Raw genomic sequence first — 18210 nt, forward strand, 5'->3', positions numbered from 1 at the left:
TGCTGAAACCCAAATGAGTCTTTACTAGATCTCTACTATTTGGACATTTTAATAGAGATCTCTGAGGGATACAAAAGATAAAATGGTCTTCATTATTAAGGCTTACATTCTGGATAGAAAAGGGAAATACATGCTTTCACACCTACAGAAAAATTATAATGATCATGCTTCACAAATGGATGATCATGATACATGGAAACTAAAGCACTATCTATGTTGACACAGATGTCCTCCTTTATTTGTATGCTTCTTACCTTTTTGTGTCATGAGATTAAATCAATAGTATGCAGGCACCTGACTGAAAACAGTGGCCAAATATGGTCATTAAAATATGGTCCCTTTTTTTTTTCATTACTAATATATTTTCCTTTCAGCCAACAGTATTCATTGAGCATTCAGTGATCACAAACTGAGATTATCCATAACCATAAGAAGAAAATGGCATCCTGGATCCACACCTTCCAAGAACTACTTGGTACTTTTTGTAAGGAAGTAGGAAGAACACAAATGTAATTACAACTTAGCACTACTAAACGAATTATATCTAACTTACAGACAACAGAAACATGAATTGAAGAATATTGGCTCTATTTTTAGCCCTAACATTATGTAGATACTCCACTATACAAGTTAAGGCACAGAAAACAGGTAATTTACAGATGAACAGAAACTGTCCAAGGACATGGAGATTTGAGACTTAAAACCAATAATTTAGGGGCGCCTGGGTGGCTCAGTCGGTTAAGTGGCTGCCTTCGGCTCAGGTCATGATCCCAGGGTCCTGGGATCGAGCCCCACATCGGGTTCCTTCCTCAGCAGTGAGTCTGTTTCTCCCTCTCCCTCTGCCTGCCGCTCCCCCTGCTTGTGCTCTCCCTCTATCAAATAAATAAATAAAATCTTTAAAAAAAAAAACCCGATAATTTAAAAAATCTTCATTAAAAAAAGAAAGATTCAAATTATGGAGTGTGGCTTTTAAAGTTCAAACAGAAGTTTTACAATTCACTAGTTTCTTACATATTTTTAATTTCTTTGCATTGTTCTTATGCTCATTTGCAAAACTGATCTGATTACATATAAGCTTTACAAATATTAAACCTACCATAAATATATACATTGAGATATATATGTACACATGTATAAAGAATGTGTGGGTGCATGTAAGTTTACACATATGTGGGGTCATCTGCAAATGTACACATCAGACTAATACCAACCTCTTCACCCAACAAAAGCAACTGAACAACCAATAAAGAAAAACAACAAGATTCAGCTATTAAAATACATCTTAAATCATTATACCTTTAGGGAGTGACAAATCACAAGAGTTAAATCAAGTATATCAATGTTTAATTTAAAACTTTTATTCTCAATGTCCTTAATGTGTATTCCTTTAATTTAATCAAAAGTGGGTTGTTGGCTTTTTTAAGTGGTTTTTAAAAATTTTAATACTTTCTCAAATCATGAAAAGGCGGGTCTTGTTAACTTATAGAAGGGGTTGTTAGCAAACTGTGACCCACAGGCCAAATCTGGTCTGTGTATTTTTTGTAAAGAAAGTTTTATGGGAACATAAGCCACGTTCATTTGCTGCTTTTGCACAATTACGGCACAGTTGAGTAGTTGCAACAGAAACTGTATAGTCCATGAAGCCTAAAATATTTACTATATGTCCATTTACAGAAGAAAATGCTTGTCAACCCCTGACCTACACCGACAAGAACTTCATGGCATCAAGATGAGGAAGCGGGGGTCGGGGGAGCACACACAGGTTGAGGTCCCCCTACAAACACACTGGTGCTGGTATCCCCCCATCCTTCCCCTGGGACCACCTGTGACATGATTTTAATTAATTTGTTCAGAAACTACAACTTCTTTCCATTTGCACAGCTATAGCATTCATTTGGATAATGCTCTTTGGACCCCTAATATGTCCTCCTCCCCAAATGCTTTCTCTTCTTCCTCCCTTTATAGAGCTCTTCCAAAACTGTTCTTTCTATTTGACCATGCTAGCAGTTACCTAACAATTCAAAGACTGTCCACTGAATCAAAATACCTAATTCTGGGAATTCATAATTTCAACTAATGTTTTTTCTTCCTTTTCAAGTATACGTTTTTTCCCCAACTGAATTTCCTTTTCACTGTCTTAATTGAGTATTAGTGTTAGGAGGCTACACTGCATGTTCTAGGATGAGAGCCAGTCCTCCACACCTCCTAACCCAAATATCTCTTCAAACATAGCATAGGCCAACTTAGCGTACAGGCTTTTTGTTTGTGGACACAGATAAAAAATACTGCTGTAGACTCAGGATTGAGCCTCCCACCCTCCATCACCAACTCTATCTCCGATTGCTAGTAATGCATTATTAAAATAGAATTTACTCAGGTGAGGAGAATCTATAGTTTATAAAGCTCCCAAGTAATTCTGATACACAGCCAGATTTAGAAATTATGGTTTTAAACAATATTTCAATTTATTAATAAACATGTTTTAAGGGAAAATATAAAAGTAAAAATCTGTCATACTATATAGATTATTTATGAACCAACCACTTTATTCAGCAAACATTTATTGAGCAAGTACCCCGTCCAGGCACTGCTCTAGGCACTAGGGATAAAGTAGTGAAGCAGAAAGACAAAGCCACAGCTGGCTGACAACCTCGTTGGAGCAGACGGACAACAAACAGATAAACTAAGTAACCTGCCCTGCACTCTCTGATAGCCCTCAGTACTCTGACAGCAGGCAGCAGTGCCAACACAGAGTGAGAGTGCTTTCTATTTTCTACAAGCAGGTGACAGCAAGCTTCTCTGATGAGGTGACATTTGAGCAGAAACCCGAAGCCAAAGAAGCCATGCATAAAGATAATAGCAACGACAACAAAACAGGAGTAGGGAAAGCAGCTTACCTTAACCTGTTAAATTATTTAAAAATCTACTGTCCGATCTATAAGGATCATCTTCCCTTAAATTAAAGACAGAACAACAACAAAATAGAGGACAGGGGTGTATAGATACATTCCAATAAACTGGGGTGAATATTCTTTAGATTGTTTTAATCCAATGGTTTTAGATAACTGAAATAATTAGACAATGACTCTAAAGCTACTCTGATGTGTTTTTACAAATTGCACATATAAATCATAGGGATATCCACGAACATCACTACCCAGAGGAGTAGTGGTAATCCAACTAATAGAATGGTTTATATGTTTAAGGACTACAGAAAATATAAGAATTACTAATTTTTTAAATTATGAAATCCTAAAAATCTTAAGAGATGATTTTATGTAAATTCTTATAGGACATCTCTTCCATTTTTACAATATAAGAAGCTAATGTTAAAAAATTAGTTAACACTATACTGATGAGAGGTAATTGAGTACATCATTGATCATACCAAGTGATCTCTGCAATTGAGTAGCATTTTTTGGTAAATACCTATAATAGAAATATATATTTACATTGTTTACTATAAGAGAAATATTCACAGAAATGATTTTTTAATCCAGAAATCTGTTAACTAAGCACTACTAAAAATATTTTAATCAAAGAGTAGGTAAAATGATAAGCTGGCAAGAAGTGACCGTGAGTGTTGAACACGAAGTATAATTAGAATGACAACCAAAGAGCAAATGAAAGAGTAAGCAGTGATGTCAATACTTGACCTAGGTACAACAGCTTGCTTTGATGAAACCTTTGTCAATTCTAAGTATCATACAGCAGTATTTTATTAATTTCCCATTATATCCAGATGCCCAAAGAAACTTTTTTTTAGATCTCTTAGAAATATCCTTGCTGGGGCGGGGGTGGGGGGTGCCTGGGTGGCTCAGTCATTAAGCGTCTGTCTTCGGCTCAGGTCATGATCCCAGGGTCCTGGGATCGAGTCCCTCATCAGGCTCCCTGCTCAGCCGGCAGGGCAGTGGGGGGATCTGCTTCTCCCCCTCCCTCTGCTACTCCTCAGGCTGTGCCCTCTCTGTCAACTAAACAAAATCTTCAAAAAAAAAAAAAAAGATCCCTGCTGGGGGTGCCTGGGTGGCTCAGTTGGTTGTCTGACTCTTGATTTCGGCTCAGGTCATGATCTCAGGGTGGTGAGATCAAGCCCCGAGTCAGGCTCCATGCTCAGCCCGAAGACTGCTTGGAATTCTCTCTTTCCCTCTCCCTTTGCCCCTCCCTGCCGCTCACAGGAGACAGACAGATAGGTAGATAATTGCACATATATATTGTAGGGATATCCTACTTGAAAAAAACAAAAAATGTCTTGCTGAAACCATATAAACCATGGTGATAACATTCCACCTCCTGGCAATTTCTCAATTTACTGTACTATTGTGGCAGCTCACTCTAACTTACTCCATTGTCGACTGGATGAATAGCACAATTCTACAGACGGATCTTCTAAAGCCCCGTAGATAGCTTTACGACCACTCGAGGTGCTTTCAAAGTTCAGAGGAACTCTTGCTGCCTCCAGCTATGCATGCCTGAACCCCAAATTCTTTTCCACCACCCATGATATAAAGGTAAAAAGTGAAGAGAGGCCAAATGAATGATTTAAGCCTACTTAGCACAATTCTTGGGAATATTCTCCTTAGATCAAAAATTTTGAGTCACTTCAATTACCTTCTGAAGTAAGAGTCATGGTAGTTACTGTTAAACAGTAACCCCCTCTTTGTACTGTTCCAGGGGACTCTTGGAAAGAGGGTTGTAGGGAAGTCAAATCAGAGTCCTCCCCAATATTGCAAGGTGTCTTTATGTTAGTTTGTTGGGACCTCCAGAAAATTCCAGTGTGAACATGTTTATATGTTCACAGACCTAAACTAAGTGGCTTGAAATAGAGGTCCCTAGGAGATGGTATGTCATGATGGAAAAAATATAGGTATGGGATCCAGTCAGATCTGGGATTGAATCCTGTCTCAGCCTCTTGTTACTGTATGATTCTGGGCAAGTTAGTCTTTTTGAGACTCAGTTTCCCCAGATATGAAATAATACATACTTATTAAGGTAAGTGTAAAGATTAGAAATAATGTACTTAAGGCACTCAGCACAGAGCTTAGAATATAAGCTCTCAATAAATGCCATTATGAATAGTAAGATCCACACAGCAACATTCAGTGTATTCAAGTTATAACTGATCATATTTTCATGGATTTCAATTTCTTATAAAAGGATTAAGATTAATTGAGGCGCCTGGGTGGCTCAGTTGGTTAAGCGGCTGCCTTCGGCTCAGGTCATGATCCCAGGGTCCTGGGATCGAGCCCCACGTCGGGCTCCCTGCTTAGCAGGGAGCCTGCTTCTCTCCCTCTGCCTGATGCTCTGCCTACTTGTGTGCTCTATCTCTCTGTCAAATAAATAAATAAAATCTTAAAAAAAAAAAAAAAAAAGGATTAAGGTTAAAATAACTTCATTACAATAGTTTATTTTATTACCATCAAGTTCACAAAAGTGATCCTGTGAATCATCATATCTTGCCCAGTCAATGAAAGCTTCTTTGCTTTGATTACTAGGGGAAAGAGGGAATAAAAAAGAAAAATGATTAAATCTGGAGTTGAAAATGTTTACACTGTATCTTACATAATTAAAAACAGATAATCTGAGGTCACGTCTTTAATTTAGATAGTTTATAAATTCAATTAGTGGTTACATGAAGGAATAACAAATTATATGAAAAATACAGATATTAACTTCCACGAAGGATTTCTATTTAACTATACTAAAACCATTATTAGCCCTAGAGTTCAATAATTAACTAAAACTTGATTTACAAATATATAAGAGATGGAGTTAAACACAAAAGTCAACCTAGCCTTTTCAATTGACTTAGAAATAGCAGTAATCATTTTTTCTAAAATAAGAATTAAATTTACATTCATAATTCCTTTAACTTAAACTGCTTCTGTATTTATAGAACAAAAATACCAAAAACCGCATTTCTAGGATCTCCCTTCCTACGTGTTATTCACTGGTAACATCAATGTCACTTTAATCATGGCATATCATTCATTTTCCATACTACCTCACATTTAATAAAATCTATGATCAAGATTCCTACTTGGAGAACTGATAAAGGAACTACAGTAATTCAAATAAACTTTGACCTATATTCACTTTAACCTATATTCAGACCTTCTCTGTCTTAAATACATAACGGCAACATCTATAAGAGAACTATTCTTCTTCTTTATTTACCACACAATAGGAAAAAAATAAGGTAAAAAAAAGTTATTTGTGTACCAAGTACAAATGATGTAGTTCCTAAATATGTTACTATCATAGCCAAGAATATATAAGGCTGGCTGCACTACACCAACTCTATCAATAAATGTTTCCAATTCATGGTGGGATTTTTTTTTCTCCTATGGGAATACTTAATTAACTTAATACAAGTTCATGGAAATACTTGTATCATAGTTGACTCAGCTGGAATACGGGATGCGATAAAACACGAATGCCTAAGTTCTAGTTACAGCTAAGATGATAGCTATAGTTATGTTTAATTAGCTAAGTCTTCTGTTTGAAAATAGTCAAGAACAAAGCAATTGTGACATAAATTCCTATTTTCTTGTTAACAATATGACTAACTTAGAGGAACTTTTATCTTTGAGCATCCTTATGTGATGATGCTTTCCTGATTGTTTCAAACTAAACCCTGCCTGAAAGCCATGGCAGCAGAAAAGATAGGAAAGGCTAATCTAATGCTAACAGAGCTGGCCCAGTCTGGCTTACAAATGAGTTAGAAGGAACGCAGTCCAGCTTTTCTAAAAGTCAGTTTGAAGATGGATGCCAAGCTACTTACATAACAATTTCCTGGGCTTTACCCAGGGCTTCCTGTCAAGATGGCGCTGAGTTAAAGTAGTAGCCTTAAAAGTGGGAAATGCGGGGGCAGGAAGGAACGGGGTAGAGTGATTTTCAAAGGGCATGAGAAAACTTTTCAGGGCGGTAAACAGGATAACTATCTTGATTAAGCTGATTTTCATGAGTGTACACTTGTCAAACCACCAAATGGCATACTTAAACAGGTACAGTATACTGCAGTTCAATTAAATGTCAATAAAGCTGTTTAAAAATTATAGTACCAATTGTTGGAGAAGTTGTGGAATGAGGAACTCTTGTACACTACTAGTGGCAATGTATTTGAGGAGTCATTTTGGGAAAACCACTTGGCAGTAGTACTTAATTCCACTTCTAGGTATATTCTACACAGAAAGGCATACCAAATGCACCACCAAATGTCCACCACAATATTTTTTTGAAATGGCTGCAAAGTGGTAAACTCCAACTATCAATGATAGGATGGAAACATTTTGGTGCAGTCTTAACTATGGAAACCAATGAAAAAAGAATTAAATGCTACTACTAAGTTCAAGAACATGAAGGACTCTCATGACATGATGTTTAATAAAATAAGCCAGACACAAACAAAATACGTTCCATATTATTTCATTTATATAAATAGGCAAAATTAATCTCTGCTACTGTTAATTCAAAATCACGGTTAACTGTGGACGGTGGTAATGACCAGGAAAGTACACATAGCAATCTTTGGGGCAGCAAGTACATTGTTCTGAATGGTTGCTGCAGAGTTGGGTTCACTTTGTAAAATTAAACTGACCTTTATGCTTAAGATTTGTATACTTTATTATATTTGTGTTATACTTGAATTTAAAAGTTGAAAAAATTACTTCTGTTCAACAAAATATTTATAAGCAAAATTAAAAGATAAGCCCTAACAACCCATATAGCCAACAAAGAATTATTATCAGATTATATGAAGAATGCCTACAAATGAATGATAATTTAAAAGTATACACTGTCCCACCTCCATACCCCACCGCACCCCCCATGGAGAAACAACAGCAAAGAACATAAACAGGTACTTTACCTTAAAATCCTACAATGACTTAAGGCCCAATCCCTGGATGACTTCTCTAGTTATACTCTTTCCTGGGTAATCCCATTCAGGTTTATGGTTTTTAAATACCATATATTCACACATGACTCCCACATTTTATCTCTCCCCTGAAATTGAGACTTGTGGATCCAACTACCTGCTCGACATCTCTAATTGGATGTCTTATAGGCAGCTCAAACGTAGCAAGTCCAAGGTTGAACTATAATTTTCTAACAAACTCGTTCCTCCTGCAAGTATCCCCAGTTCAGTAAATGGCAACTCCCATTTTTCTAGTTACAAATCTTGTAGTCATTTATAGTTCCTATCTTTTTTCATACCCCACATCAAATCCTTAAGCAAATCGTGTCAGCTCTATCCTCAAAATCTACCCAGAATCTGACCCCTTCTCATCATTTCTACTGCTATCCCTAAACTAAACCACCATCCTGTCTTATCTGGATTACAACAACCACATAGCAAGGCTTCCACAACATAACACCTGGCTCCCTCAAAGCATTCTCTCAAAATCCTCCAATGACTTTTCATTCCACTCAGTTTAATAGCAGTATTCCTAATTGTCTTCAAGATCTCCACCCCACCCTACCCCTGCCCCCATCCCTAGCATCTTCTGACTCGGTCTTCTACTACTTTGTCCTGGACCACTGTACTCCAGCCACACTGGTCTTCCTGTGATTCCTCAAATATAGGCACACTCCTGCCACAGGTTCTTTTTACTAACAATTATGCATGCCTAGGTACTCCTCCCCCAGGCAGGCATATTATGACTTACGACTTACGTCTTCATGGGCATTTTGTGCAAATGTCCCATTATCGCTGTGGCTTTCTCTCACCATCCAATTTACAACAGTGCAACTTCCCCGCCCCTACCCCCACCACTCCGAGCCCTCTGTCATTCTTCTCTGCTTTACTTCTCCCGGGCACTCATCATCACTTTACTTACTTCTTATGTATTTTACTTATTAACTGCATATCTCCAAAGAGGATTAAGCTTCATGAGAAAAAGAATTTGTCATGTACACCACTATATGCTTAATACTCTAGAACAGTGCTTGACATATTGCAGGCATTCATTCATTCATAAGAAACACAAATATTCAATGAACAGATTAAAAAAATGCTCAAACTCATTAGTAGTCAACAAAATATAAATTAAACAAAAATGAGATGCTATTTCATGTGCAAACATTATCAATTTTCGGCAAGGATGCGAAGAACCAAACAAGTTCTCAGCACTGGGGGCAGTACACAGCCACACAAGTGCTTTGGAAAGTCATCAGGCAGTATCAAGACTAGGTACACGTGGGCAATCCTAAGATTCAGCAATTTTACTAGTGCATGCCAAATTTCCTAGTGTACCAAAAAAATTATCAAGGGTGCTCAAGGCAGCGTAATTTGTAAAAGTAAAAAATCTGAATAATTCAAATGTCTATCAGTAGGGGAACAGATAAGTAAAACAGGAGATAGTCATATGATAAAAACCATTCATCAGTTGAAAGAATGAGACAAATCTCCATGTTTTAACACGGACAGATCTAGAAAGCAAAATGTACAGTGTAAAAATAAATTTGAAGAATGTTAAATACAGTATTATTTTATATAAGAGAAAAATAAAATCATATATAAAATAACCATCATTATATATATAATAAAAACAAAAGCATAGATGGATATACAGCAAATTCATGATAGTAGTTACTGCTCAGAAAGAAGGAAAGAAAATAGGATTGGGAATTAGGATGTAGGGGATTTCAAATTTATCTTTGATATTTCTCTTTTCTTAAAAAGATGGTAGAAAAAGTTAATTCTATTCACTTGGAGTGAATTTATTGTATTATTTTATTATATTATCTTCTCTAGTTTTCTATATTAAAATTTTTCTTCAATAAATAAGACTGATAACTTTATTAAGTCTTTAACAATTATAGTATCCAAATGCCAACCTAAACAAATAGTGAAGTTAAAAAGAATATCAGTAATAATCCATTCCCTACACCCAATTATAGATATGTTCAGTCATTTCATAATGCATGATCTGAGACCACTCACAAATTATGTTGGCCTTCAAAAGGAGGTTTTTACTTAGAGAAAATAAGGAAAAGTCATTAGAAAAAAAAACAAGAAACTTAATAATTATGGTAATCATAACTTTTCCCGTTCAAAATGTAATACACAGATTGAATTACTATTTTTTTTTTTCAGATTGAATTACTATTTAAAAAAGGCTTAGAGGTTCAAGTTCCTTTTACTATAATAACCTGGAAGAATGGATCCATAAGCCCTGCTAGTTGGGCAATCTTCTATACTTTTACATTACATTTACAATACATTTACAATGTACTGATGATACATTCTAGAAATTTAAGAACAAATCCACTAAGAGGAGGAAGCAAAGCAATCATGAAATTGAGGATGAGGAATAACTTCTTCCTTTTAAGAATGATTTGAAACTTTACTGTTTTATAAAATATCGCAAGAAAAACAGAAGATTTCTGACATAAATATACTAAATAAGAGAATATTTTTTATACTACTAAAATAAAACTTGCCTTAGTGTGCTGTTAATTGCTCCCAGTTTATTAGCTTGCTCACAATCTTCTAATTCTTTGGTATTGTTTGCTACTTTCGAGTACTGAAAGGAAGTACATAGTAAGTTTAGTAATAACTATTACCTTTCTCTTTATTTCAAGTTCCACTGGCAATCTGTCAACGATGACACAGATACATCCCATTATCAATATCTCTCACATATGTAAGAAATACAAATCAAAATGAGTCACAAATTCCCACCAACTAAATAAGACATTAAAAACAATTAGCACTGGTATGTTGGTGATGATGTAAACTGAGAAAACCCTCTTGGGAAAGTAATTTGACAATATTTATCTAGAGCTGTAAAAATGTATAAACCCTTGAACCAACAGTCTTACAACTGAAACCATATCCTGAGCAACAGTTAAAAACAAAACCACAAACGAAGTACAACCACTTTAGAAAGGTATTTGGTACTATCTCATCATGTTGAGATATGAGATAGGCATAACCAGTGGCACAGCAACCTTACTTCTAAATATCGATTTAGGAAAACTCTTACATGTGTACACAATAAGACAAAGGATGAAAATGCTGGTACATCACTGTTTGTAATAGCAAAAAACTCAAAACAATTGAAATGTCCATCAACAGAGGAAGAGCTAACCAATGACATACAACTGAATACTACACAACTATTAAAATTAACAAAGCTACATATATTAACAGAGACAAAATTTCAAAAGCATAATGCAGAGTAAAAAAATAACTGAAAAAATATTTTTAAAATAAAAAATATAATCTTAATGTTTTAAAACTTCGTATTAAAAGATCTATACATTACTTGTGGGTACACGTGCAATAGAAGTTAAAAGGAAGAAGTATCGCAAAAGGACGCACATCCATTTCACAAAAGTGGCTATCTCTGGGGAGGGAGGAAACAGAATGGGTTTGGGAAGGAGTCCAGAAGGGATGTCAAATGTCTCTAACACTTTATTTATTTTAGATCTGAAACAAAAATAAAGGAGAGTAAACACAAACAAAAGACCACACGGGAGAAAACACAAAAAGAAAATGGAGAGAGGAAGCAGAAGAGGGTATGATGATCTTTATTATGTGTACATGACAGTGAAAAACTAGAAGTAAACGGTTATCTAAAAACATGCACAGCTAAGTAAATTATGACATGCTTATAAGAAGAAAAGGGTAATTTTTAACACAGCAATATTTTAATGCCACTTAAAAGTACTATGCTCCAAATACCTTGATAACTGTTTGCTCTATAAAATATAATCCTGAATAGGACAGGTTGATTAGTTGGAACACAAGACTAAAAATACATGCATGATAAAACACCTGTTGCACAGGCCATCTGATACTGTAGTTATACTATACTACTATAGTTCTTCTAGAGAAAACAGAATTGAAATATCTCAAAAGAAGCTATATAATTTAACTATAAAAACATACAAGCTCTCTGCTTGCTGCAAGAATTAGAAAGTTGGGACTGTGGGGCAAAACGTGCCCACTCCCAACTAGCCCCAGTACAGTTCCCTTCTGCAACCATTGTCAAGCAGTAAATGGTAAGTTTCACAATGTAAAGAAAAAATATTCAAGGAAGAAAAGTGACTCACCTTATTAGAACTCCCAGCTTTAATTCCGACTGGAATTTTGCTCTTAAAAGAATAGCAACAAGAAAAATTTAGGAAGTTATCTTCCTTTTTTTTTTTGAGATTTCTTCACAAATTAGTAATGCCATTCCTCAAATACAAAGCCTATTTTAGTCTATGATGAAAAAATGAACATTCATTCAAATTCTGTTTTCATACTACCTCTTTTAAGATAAACGGTAAAGAATTACACCAATTTACGGACTTGTAAATCATAGTTTAGCAAACTGAACGACATATACAAAATAAGAGTGTCAAAACCAGCTACAATTTAAACTCATGCAGTATGGAATAGTTTACATAATTTTTAGGTTAAAAAAAAACTGACAAAAATCACTTTTCCATAAACTTTCTTACCACAGAAACAGAAGCTTTAAAAATTTTCAAAGTTCTTTGAAAAATTTTATGCTCAATCTTAATTTCAGCTCTAAATTGACATTTAAAGTGAAGGCAGTTTGGGATGAATACCAAAAGAATTAGTTCTTTGGTCCATAGGATTCACCTAGGGTTTACCAATCTAGGTAATCAGGGTTTACTAATAGAAAATCCACATGTAGATCCAGCTTTCTTTTCTACAAAGCCAATAATTAGTTTTAGGCTTTAATAAACAAATCTAGAAATCATTATAACTGGTTTTTCAGACACAATTTTAAACAAAAAATCATATCTGAAAGCAGAAAATCACAGGTTGATCCTCTGATCAATCTAGGGGACCGATTTCCAACATCTGAATCTACGGCATAGCAAATTACCTATTAAAATCTTTTCATGTTTCATGATAAATTTTAACATAGGTAAATTTAGCCAAATATTCAGAATAAATATCTTCCTGTCAGAATAATATGATAATAATGATGATAAGAGATATTTCCCTAATCAATAAAAAGATTAATAGATTAAAATGTTACTTGCTGCCAGTATTTTATTATTTCAGTGTTTGCTAGTACATCTAACAGAAGGCAGAAGAGAGAAGACTATAAAACTCAAGTCAAATCTAGCAGCCACGCACCCTGAATTTAAAACGTGGAATAAATACTAACCAAAAGTGACTTCTGGCTGCAGTGTGTCCTCTGACTAGTACAGTATGATGTGCTAAAATCAAAATCTTTAGCAGCTTTTTTGAAGGTTTGATGCTACTAAATGCAATGACTTGACTTCCGCGAATCTTAATAACAAGCCCTCCAGAAATACTGGGGTAGGCATCACAGATGATGGTCATGAACAACACACAACAATCACAAAAGAGAATTATTAGAAGTAATGATAACTGTAAAACTAATAACTAGAATCAAGCATGAAATAAACCTAGCTGGGACTGAGGCTGGGAAGATGGCAGGGTAGGAGGACCCTAGCTCACCTCATCCCAGGGATGCAACTAGATAACAGAAACATCAGCACAAATAATCCAGAAAACAGCCCAGAGTCTGGCAGAACAAACTCCACAACTAAAGGCAAAGAAGAGGCCACATCGAATTGGGTGGGAAGGGTAGAGATGCAGTGGGGAACGAAACAGGCCTTGGGTGTCCACAGTCAAGTGCTGGAGGCACAGAAAGGGTGAGAAATAGACTATCACACCTGCACGGGGAAGACCAATCCCCGTAACTTTTGACTTTGAACGCCAGAGGGTCCAAATTTCATGAGTTCCTACAACCAGTGGGACCTGAAGCCTGGAATCTGGAAAATCAGCAGCTCCACTCTGGGAGAGTCTGAAAGGCATTAGGAAGTGGAGTTCCTGCCCTTAAAAAAGACAGCATGCAAACAGCCCAGGTAGCTACAGCACAGAAGCTGCAATTTGAAAAACGCCTAGGGCATATGGGAGGGAGATTTACTTACAAATCTCAGAGCATGTTCAGAGAGGCAGGGATCACAGGGAGAGACCCTTCCAGGAACAAAGGAGGAGGCAGGCACCATTTCCCTCACCCCCTACCCCTAACCCAGCATAACACATAGGCACCTGCAGGAACCAGCACTATGCAACACCCCCTACCTAAATTGCTTACACTGCGCCCTACCCACCTTGGGCAGATCCCCTTTTCAACACATTTGCTTCAGTTCTGGCTGCGGATCCCCTCCCACAGAAGACCACCAGTGTAAACATCGCCAATGCAGCTTCTCCCGACCCACACGTTGCAGGGCCTTAGTCCAGGAGCTGTGGGCCCTGCACAGGCACACCCTGTTAAAACTGGTCCCCCACCCACACAGCCTCCCAACCACCAGTGCAGGCAACAGGTATCGTTTCACAAACAGACCAGCACACCTTGTTAAAATGTGCCGCACCCTAGCAGGGGACCAAACACAGCCCAGAACAGGCTAAGAGAGCCTCTGCAGACAACTAGACTAAAGGAAAAAGTGGCCAGGACACAATAGCAGAGCATATGCAACACACATAGGAGACACTCCCTGAAGTGCCAGGTCCTGGAGAACAGGGGGCAACTGCACTGCGGGGCACTACAGGACCTCTTCTTCATAAGGCCATGACCTTCAAGAGGATGCATAGATGGGGCGCCTGGGTGGCTCAGTTGGTTAAGCGACTGCCTTCGGCTCAGGTCATGATCCTGGGGTCCCTGGATCGAGTCTCGCATCGGGCTCCCTGCTCGGCAGGGAGTCTGCTTCTCCCTCTGACCTCCCCCCCCCGTCATGTGCTCTCTCTCTCTCTCATTCTCTCTCTCTCAAATAAATAAATAAAATCTTAAAAAAAAAAAGAGGACGCATAGCTGACTTTGCTAACACACAGAAACAGATATAGAGAATTAGACAAAATGAGATGAGGAATATGTCCCAAATGAAAGAACAGGACAAAACCACAGCAAGAAAGCTGGTGCAGCCACTCTGGAAAACAGTACAGAGGTTCCTCACAAAGTTGAAAATAGAGCTACCCTACAACTCAGCAGTTGCACTGCTGGGTATTTACCCCCAAGATAACAAATGTAGTGATCCGAAGAGGCACATACACCCCACTGTTTTTGGCTATTGTGGACATTGCCAAACTATGGAAAGAGCCTAGATGTCCATCAACAGATGAATGGATAAAGATGATGTGGTATATATACATACAATGGATTACGCAGCCATCAAAAAAAAGAAATCTTGCCATTTGCAACTACATGGATGGAACTAGAGGGTATTATGCTAAGCGAAATAAGTCAATCAGAGAAAGACAAGTATCATATGATCTCACTGATATGAGGAATTTGAGAAACAAGACAAAGGATCATAGGGGAAGGGAGGGAAAAATGAAACAAGATGAAACCAGAGAGGGAGATAAACCATAAGAGACTCTTAATCTCAGGAAAGTAACTGAGGATTGCTGGAGTGGAGGGAGGTGGGAAGGATGGGGTGGCTGGGTGAGGGACATCGGGGAGGGTATGTGCTATGGTGAGCGCTATGAATTGCATAAGACTGATGAATCACAGACCTGTACCCCTGAAACAAGTAATACATTATATGTTAATTAAAAAAAAATTACAGCAAGAGACCAAAGTGAAATGGATATAAGTAGTATGACTGATAGAAAATTTAAAGTAATGATCATAAACATACTCACTGGACTTGAGAAAAGAGTGGAGGACATCAGTGAGACCCTTAACACAGAAATAAAAAAGAACACATCAGAGATGAAGAACACAATAATGAAAATAAAAATACATTAAATGGAATAAATAGTAGGCTAGAGGAAACAGGCAAATGAATTAACAACCTGGAAGACAGAGTAATGGAAAGTAATCAAGCTGAGCATGTGAGAGAAAAAAAATTATACAAAATGAGAATAGACTTAGGGAACTCAGTGACTCCATTAAGTGTAATGACATTCAAATTATAGGGATCCTAGAAGAAGAAGAAAAAGAAAAGAGAAATTTTATTTGAAAAAATAATAGCTAAAAACTTCCTGAATCGGGGAAGGAAACAGATATTGAGATCCAGGAGGGACAGAGATCCCCCGACAAAAATCAACCCAAGGTGATCCATACCAAGACACATAGTAATTAAAATGGCAAAAAGTAGTGATTAAGAAAAAATTTTTAAAGCAGCAAAAGAAAACCGTTACATACAAGGGGAAACTGCATAAATCTATCGGCTGATTTTTTTTTTTAGCAGAAGCTTTGTAGGCCAGAAGAGAGTGGCTGAAAAGAAAGTGCTAAAAAGAAAAATCTGCAGCCAAGAATACTCTATCCAGCAAGGCTGTCATTCAGAATAGAAGGAAAGATAAAGAGTTTCCCAGACAAAAACTAAAGGAGTTTATGACTACTACCACCAGTCATACAACAAATGTTAAAAGGGACTCTTTGGAAAGAAAAAACCGGAAGTAAGAGTATGAAAAGTAGGAAACATAAAAGCAGTAAAAATAAGTATATCTGTAAATATCAGTCAAGAGATTCACAAAGAATACAAAATATGACACCATACACCTAAACTGTTGGGCAGAAAGGAATAAAGAATGGGTTCAAACTTAAGCAACCATCAACTTAACATAGACTGCTATATGCAGAAGATGTTATATACAAACCTAATGGTAACCACAAATCAAAACCAGCAATAGTTATGAAAAGAACAAAGAAAAAGGAATCCAAGTATATCACTAAAGAAAGCCAAAACACCATGAAAAAGAGCAAGAGAAGGATCAGAGAAAAACTACAAAACAATCTCAAAGCAAGTAACAACTTGGTAATAAATTTGTATCTATCAGTAACTACTTTGAATGTAAATGGACTAGATGCTCTAATCCAAAGACATAGGGTGGATGTCTCTGGATTACATAGAGTGGATAAAAAAACAAGATCCATCTATAATGCTGCCTAAAAGAGACTCATTTCGAACCTAAAAACAACTGTAGATTGAAAGTAAGAGGATGAAGAAAGATTTGTCATGCAAATGGATGTCAAAAGAAAGCCAGAGTAGCAATACTTATAACAAACAAAATAGACTTTAAAACAAAGACTGTAACAAGAGACAAAGAAGAACACTATACAATAATGAAGGGGAGAATCCAACAAGATAATAACAATTATAAATATTTATGCACACAACACGGGAGCACCCAAATACACAAAACAGTTAACAAACATAAAAAAACTAATCAATAGGAATACAATAACAATAGGGGACTGTAACACCCCTCTTACATCAATGGACAGATTGTCCAAACAGAAAATCAACAGGGAAACAATGGCTTTAGGGGTGCCTGGGTGGCTCAGTCGTTAAGCGAGGCAAAAATACAATCTGCCTTCAGCTCAGGTCATGATCCCAGGGCCCTAGGATCGAGCCCCACATCGGGGTCCCTGCTCAGTGGGAAGGCTGCTTATCCCTCTCCCACTCCCCCCTGCTTGTGTTCCCTCTCTCGCTGTGTCTCTGTCAAATGAATAAATAAAATCTTAAAAAAAAAAAAGGAAGAAAGAAACAATGGCTTTGAATGACACACCAGACCAGATGGATTTAAAAGATACTTTCAGAACATTCCATCCTAAAACAGCAGATACATATTCTTTGCAAGGGCACACAGAACATTCTCCAGAACAGATCACATATTAGCCCAGAAAACAAGCCTCAACAAAGTGAAGAAGATCGAAGTCATACCATACATCTTTTATGACCACAACACTATGAAACTAGAAGTCAACCACAAGAAAAAATCTGGAAAGAGCACAAATTCACAGAGGTTAAATAACATGCTACTAAACACTGAATGAGTCATCCAAGACATCAAAGAAGAAGTAAAAAATTACATGGAAAGAAATGAAAATGAAAACACAATGGTCCAAAATCTTGAGAATGCAGCAAAAGTAGTTCTAAGAGGGAAGTTTAGAGCAATACAGGCCTACCTCAAGAAGCAGGAAAAAATCTCAAACAACCTAAATTTACACATAAAGGAGATGCAAAAAGAATAGCAAAACCCAAAACCAGCAGCAGGAAGGAAATAATAAAGATTAGAGCACAAATAAATGATACAGAAAAATTTTAAAAACAAAATAGAAGAGATCTATGAAATCAGGAGCTAGTTCCTAGAAAAGATCAACAAAATTGATAAACCTCTAGCCAGGCTCATTTAAAAAAAGGGAGAGAGAGAGAAAGAGAGAGGACCCAAACAAAATTGCAAATGAAAGAGAGTAACAACAGACA

At 36.8% G+C, this 18210-nt stretch overlaps 1 protein-coding gene across 4 annotated transcripts in view; it reads right to left on the bottom strand.

Moving 5' to 3' along the window:
• ERO1B (endoplasmic reticulum oxidoreductase 1 beta) overlaps positions 1-18210 on the bottom strand; it is a 59647-nt gene that overhangs the window by 21971 nt on the left and 19466 nt on the right. For 3 of the 4 annotated variants that reach the window (XM_081824331.1, XM_081824330.1, XM_081824332.1), the window contains exons 4-6: positions 12061-12102; positions 10444-10526; positions 5415-5488 (exon numbers count right to left, since the gene is read on the bottom strand). In XM_081824331.1, coding sequence (XP_081680457.1) covers positions 5415-5488; positions 10444-10526; positions 12061-12102 — 199 coding nt within the window. The remainder of the gene's footprint in view (positions 1-5414; positions 5489-10443; positions 10527-12060; positions 12103-18210) is intronic. The other variant, XM_081824333.1, reaches the window with a different exon arrangement.

The sequence above is a fragment of the Leptonychotes weddellii genome, chromosome 6 (assembly GCF_054177405.1).
Source record: "Leptonychotes weddellii isolate Sample4059 chromosome 6, ASM5417740v2, whole genome shotgun sequence".
Lineage (NCBI taxonomy): Eukaryota > Metazoa > Chordata > Mammalia > Carnivora > Phocidae > Leptonychotes > Leptonychotes weddellii.